The sequence below is a fragment of the Miscanthus floridulus genome, chromosome 1 (genome assembly GCF_019320115.1).
Source record: "Miscanthus floridulus cultivar M001 chromosome 1, ASM1932011v1, whole genome shotgun sequence".
Lineage (NCBI taxonomy): Eukaryota > Viridiplantae > Streptophyta > Magnoliopsida > Poales > Poaceae > Miscanthus > Miscanthus floridulus.
Window position 1 is genome coordinate 3,791,120 of NC_089580.1, and position 6,112 is coordinate 3,797,231.

General features: G+C 46.8%; 1 protein-coding gene across 1 annotated transcript; it reads left to right on the plus strand.

The window, feature by feature from the left end:
* Positions 1–852: 852 nt before the first annotated feature.
* LOC136451192 (B3 domain-containing protein Os03g0212300-like) lies at positions 853–1,604 on the plus strand. Its single transcript, XM_066451937.1, has 2 exons — positions 853–1,114; positions 1,405–1,604. The coding sequence occupies exons 1-2, from the start codon at positions 853–855 to the stop codon at positions 1,602–1,604; spliced, it is 462 nt and encodes a 153-aa protein (XP_066308034.1).
* Positions 1,605–6,112: the final 4,508 nt, after the last annotated feature.

A 6,112-nucleotide genomic window follows, 5' to 3' on the forward strand; every position in this document is an offset into this window, starting at 1 on the left:
CTTACACTAATGATTAATACTTTACTCCCCCTATGTAGAGAATAAAGCACTCAAAAGAGTCACAAACCTGATGAATAATATAAACAAGATGCTTACTTGAATTAGAAGTTGATTACCAGAGAAATCTCAGAAGCAAGCTCAGGTAGAACTTGAATCCACCAAGGTACAAGCCGTAGATGGTGCCGGCCAGCCCCACATGGCAGCCCCTCGGGGTCTGCTTCAGTGGAGAGCCTCCTGGAGTCTTCTAGAATCTTCCCACACTGTTTACGCGGTGGAATTCCATAATTTCCTTTAACGAATAGGCCCCCCTTGATGGTTTTCTGGATAAACCCTGCTGAAAACACAGATTCCTCAAAACTCATGGAATTTATTAGTTTAAACCCCTAGACCTATGCTTGGTGATGGAATTAAATATATATGCAGGCTATGTTGATGGTTTATAATTGTTGTTAGTGACCGTCAACAGCTGGTTTTTTACTATACATGTTAGCTCCTCCACTAATGCCCCAACAGTCTATGCACTCCTTGCGTTTGTGACAACACTAGAAACACAGAAAAAGAAATCCACCCCCCATGAGAGGAGAACGAGAACAGAGACATACTAGCAAGGATTCCTCAAGACTGTCAAGTTCCCTAGTTGGCACGATAGGGCTGCAAGAAGACATGGCAGGATCGAGCCAGAGTGACCTAGAGTGCATGAAGATCCTTCTTCCTAGATTGTATGCAAAAACATTGGTTAAGTGCTTGTTTGCTGTTTGCTGAATTCGATCTACTGGGGTTTGCCTTTGGGAATGAGTTTATCCCTATATCTGGCTATGTTGATCGTTGTGCACACAGAAACTACCGGCTGCAATGACCCGGGCCATCGGAGGTCACCGAAAACTCGAGCTTTGTCTAGACGATGAGCAGAGCCTGGCTCGATGGAAGGTGGAGGTGTTCCCCGACGGTGGCCACTTGTACCTCCGCTGGGGATGGAAGCACTTCGCCCACGCCCTCGACCTCCAAGACGAGTTCTCTCTTGTATTGCAGTATGATGGCCGATCACAAATTAATGTCAAGGTCTTTGACCTTACCACCCGCCGCAAGCAATACCCGCATGACTTCGAGGCCAGCGGTAGTTAGCTCTCCCTGCCCATCATGGAGCCGAGGAGTTTTGCAGTGATCTTGAAGAAGTACAACCTCAAAGCAAAGTATCTAGTGAGCACTCACGCGAGACATAGAATGTACCGATGTCGCAAGTTACCAATGTCGTCTTTCTCATCAATCTTTTGTTGTACGAGGCAAAGAATGTGCTAGTGGTCTTCGAGGTAGCACATGGCAACCAGTAGCAGTAAGCTACTGAGCTACAAATGGCTAGGCAGTCCTAGTTCCTGGCCTTGGAGAGGACCCACACAAACAACAAAGTGCGCACTTCGTTCAAGTACGAGTGGGACGAGTTCTGTGTAAGCAACCACCTCAACATTGGTGACACCTGCTTCTTCAGCATGATCCACGAGGCCACCTACAGCGATGATGAGGACAAGGAATGGTTGGAGGAGCAGGAGTATGATGAAGCTAAGCTCAAGGTGGAGGTGTGCAAGAGGAACGGCGGATGGTTGCGGTGAACTCGGCGCAAGAGTTGACACGATCTGTATTTTGTTGTTTCAATAGAACTATTATCCAGCCTATCAAGATTTTCTAGTATTGGACTGTCTTAGGCCCTGTTTGGATGGACTATGACTAGTTAGCCATGTCTAAAAAAGCAAACTAATTGTTGAGTTCTATAGACTAGAACTAGTTGTTAGCCCCTGGTAGTTGGGTTCTATGGACTAGTTAGATAGCCCCTAATAGTTGTCAGCACTGCATTTCATTGTTCATCAACTCACAGTGATCCAGAGCATCTATATTTCATAGGGTTAGACTGTCTTAGGGTCTCGATAATCTCAATAGCTATACAACCACTTCCTCTGATAAAAAGGGTGAACTTTGACGGTTGCGATGCCCATGGCCATGCGATGGACGCGGCCCAATCTCAATTCAACCGCATTGATGTAGTAGTTACTGATCATCCTCCATCTAGTGTTTGGAGCTGCAGCAACACATTCCTGTACTTAAGTGAAAAAGTTAGTAGTGCACAACTTCTTTCGCCTCCCACTTTGTTGTGACATCCATCCACATGACTGTCGCTGCTTCCCATGGCCTCCGACGAGCCCACTGGCGGCAACATCTAGCATACGGCGCCAGCAGAGCACAACACTGCACTGTCCCTAGCATTGCGGTTGTCGATGTTGATGGCATAGAGGTTGCCGATGCTGGTGGCGCTGTGGTTATCGATGCTGATGGTGCCACGGTTGCCGACGAGGATGCCATGCCCATTGCTGCCGTCCATTACAGGTTACCTATGCCATTTGTCTCCAGGGGCCTGGCATCATGGTCCGGCCATTCCACTCCACTGGGCGTGCATCGAGCGTCACCCTGTCTGACAGCACCAACGCCGACCGCTATGAACAACTTAGCGGTTCACCGGATAATGGAACGCATGGGCTACAGTGCTGGCCATAGCCTCAGACTTCACCACTAAGGGGACGTCAACCTCATCCAGGTGTGACTATGCCATAGGTACTTGGGTCTTGGCACCGACCACGTCGATGCCTCCTACATCATCCCTGCAGCCAATAATCCCTCCAACGATTCAACCTCGTCTGATGACGAGGGCATAAGCAATTTGAATCATGATGATGATGAGGTCATGTAACCACCAAGCCCACAGGAGAGCCACACCGAGGTAATCTTGGATACAGTTATCAGTGAGTTCATGAAATTGCTGACTAAATATCCCTCCTATTACAAGGAGATGTCCCTACCAAACACAACGCGCAAGATGTTGGTCCCTATCATGCAAGAGATGTTCAAGCAGTTAACGTGGTATGATCTGCTGGAGCAACCAAACAAGAAGATGGAGGCGGTGAGCAAGCTCAAGTACATACTCTTGGACGACGGGTCTACCTCCTCGCTGTATGCCGGGCTGCTCATTGAACTAGTGGTCGACCCCATTATGAAATTATTGAAGGAGACGTGGACTCCCACTAGGTTCCCACAACAGGAACAATTGGTATAGTTCTTGCACAACCTACCGCCAGAGTTCCCTCACACTAGGGAATTCTTACATGATGTAGTGTTGCTCGGACTGTCCGATGCTGTCAATAGGTACGACGCTTCCTGGGAGATTGTTCCAGTTAACGTATTTTTACATCCATGGATGTTGACCATCGACCAGGACTTGCTATAGCCGATGCTCACCAAGGTGCTGACCATGGTCTAGAAGTCCTACCAAATGAAGGGTATGACGTGTTCGACATGCTCCTCACCAGGTGGAAGCCGGTTGTGTCGCTGGAGTCGATGATGAAGAAGGTCCTGAAGCGCTTCATGGAGAAATGGACCGACGGGCTATGCCATTGGTTGTTCGATGCACAACCCACAAAGGAGGAGGCCGTGGCCTGGTGCCAGGAGTGGATGCAACTCCTGACACCAGATCTGCTTGCCATCGATAGTTAAATGCACAATGGCCTCAAACTAATCCATGAAACATATGAAATACTGTAGGTAACTTTGTAACTTATTAGTTTATTTCTGTTTTGAATGATTGCACCTGTGTCAGGCATTGTAAATGTTAATCATTGGCACAATGTGTATTACTCTTTTCTGAATGCACATGCGAGAAAGTCCAAAACTACATGATTGTAATGCGCCGGATAATGACTAAATGCTTTCACCTGCGTCAGGCATTGTATAAATGTTAATTGTTGGCACAATGTGTACTACTCTTTTCTGAATGCACACGTGAGAAAGTCTGATACTATATGATTGTAACGTGCCGAACAATGATTGAATGCTTTCACTTGCGTTAGGCATTGTATAAATGTTAATCGTTGGCACAATATGTACTACTCTTTTCTGAATGCACATGCGAGAAATTCCGATACTATGTGATTGTAACGTACCGGACAATATCTATTACTCTTTTTCTGACTGCACCCGCTGCAACATGTTGCTTAGAAATCCACAGCAATTAAATCTGTATTAAATTTGCACGAAACCCAGAGAGCCCAGTGTGCCTGGTTTAGCCATAAATCTATGAGAGAGGTAAGAGCGAGGCAACCACTCTTCTCTGTCTTCCTATGGTACTCCTTCACCTTCTCTCTAGCCTCGAGCGAGTCGCGTCTTTGGCCAGAGTGATGGACCATGGGAAGCGCCCGGTAGAGAACCCTCTAGAGGGGAGCGAGCCTCCGCTGCATCTCCGCTCCCATTTGCAGCGTCTTGGGTAAGGCATCTTATTCTTAATTACCAGAGTCAGTTCTGTTCTGATCTCCTTAATCTTTTCAGGGCCATTTCTCATGCCACGACACTAGAGGTTGGGCGGTTATCTGGTGTTGCCCGTTATCTAGATGCTCACCCTAAGGAACCAGAGGGGTCTTCTCCCCACGGATGTCGGGAAGTCCATGAGCCCCTTTGTAATCAGGATACGGCTCGCGACCCACGCTCTGACCCCGGTGGTGAGGTTAGTCGGCTCGCGCTCTGCCTCGACGCTGTCTAGACTGCCCTTGTCGCCTTGGAGTGGGAGACTACTGATGCCTGGGTGGTAGCTACCGATGCTCAGGCCAAGACAATCGGTAAAGTTTCCTTCATCAAGAGGCTCTATCCAAATGTCCATGGCCTTGTTTGGATGGTTTTTATCGTTGTCAGCCCTAGAGGAGGAGTTGGCCACTCTTCGCAAGGCGGCCCTCATCGCCGTCAATGATGTGAACGTAGGGGATGTCTTGCTTGAGGACCATTTGCGTGCCATGCCATCTTGGGTTGGGACGGTGGCCCTTAGCGAGGTGCGCCATGGGGCTACCTTAGCCCTGGCCATGGCGCATCTTTGTTCCGGCCATGATCTCTGCCTTCTTGAACCTGGCTTTCCAGTTGGCGCCGATGAGGAGGAGATGGAGGAGCTCACTAACAACTGTACCGCCACCATGGAGGCCATTGTGGCGGTCATGCATGCAGGAGACGTCGTTCACGCTGCCTTCTTTGAGCCATAGATTTTATCTAGGGTCATTCCAATCTTAATGAAAGGCTAGTTTGTTACTTTAATTCGAAGACCAACTTATGCACATTGCTTTGTCTTTCACGGTGTTTGCTTCTTGTGCTTGGATGTGATTGCCTTGTGCTGCTGACATGCTCGGATGAGGTGATTAGGAGGTCATGGGCCAGATCCTACCACCCCTCTCGAAAGGGAGTTAGGTTTTAGGGAAGCTTCGTTCCCTCTTTTGAAACACCATAGGTAACTTAGTAACTTCGCATATTTCTGTTCTGAATGCTTCCACCTATGTCAGGCATTGTAAATGTTAATCGTCGACACAATGTGTATTACTCTTTTTTGAATGCACACATGAGAAAGTCCGACACTATGCGATTGTAATGCACCGTATAATATCTATTACTCTTTTCTGAATGTGCACGAAAGATTTGATTGCACAAGAAAGAAAGTCCCCTACTCTATGATTGTAACGCGTTGGATAATAAATTTTGTGTCTGAGCGACTCCTCGAGTTGCAATGGGGTTGTTCAACTCCGTAGTTCTCTCTTAAAAGGAACGGCTCAGGTTGCAACGATGTAGTCAGACTAGATAGATGTCGCTCATATCGCACTTGGATGTTAGGTTTAATTTACAGGGGCAACATAGTGATAAAAATGGTTCAACATGTACAACTTATTACATAACCATAAAATAGACATTGTGTCATAAGTAAGACTTCAATTATTACATCAAGAATCATTTTAAATCTAAATTTTGATGCCTACGTGGCAACATAGTGATAAAAAGGGTTCAACATGTTCAACTTATTATATAACCATAAAATAGACATTATGTCATAAGCAAGACTTCAATTATTTCATCAAGAATCACTATAAATCCAAATTTTGATGCCTCTATTCCCTCACCTTCTACCACATCCCTCCCTTTGACTGTTGAACTATCACCAATCTCTTATACGTCCCTTCCTCGGTAGGGAATCAAGGTGACTACGCATCTGAAGGATGTGGTGATGACAACGAAGCAGGCATCGAAGTCATGATAGTGCTATTGTGGT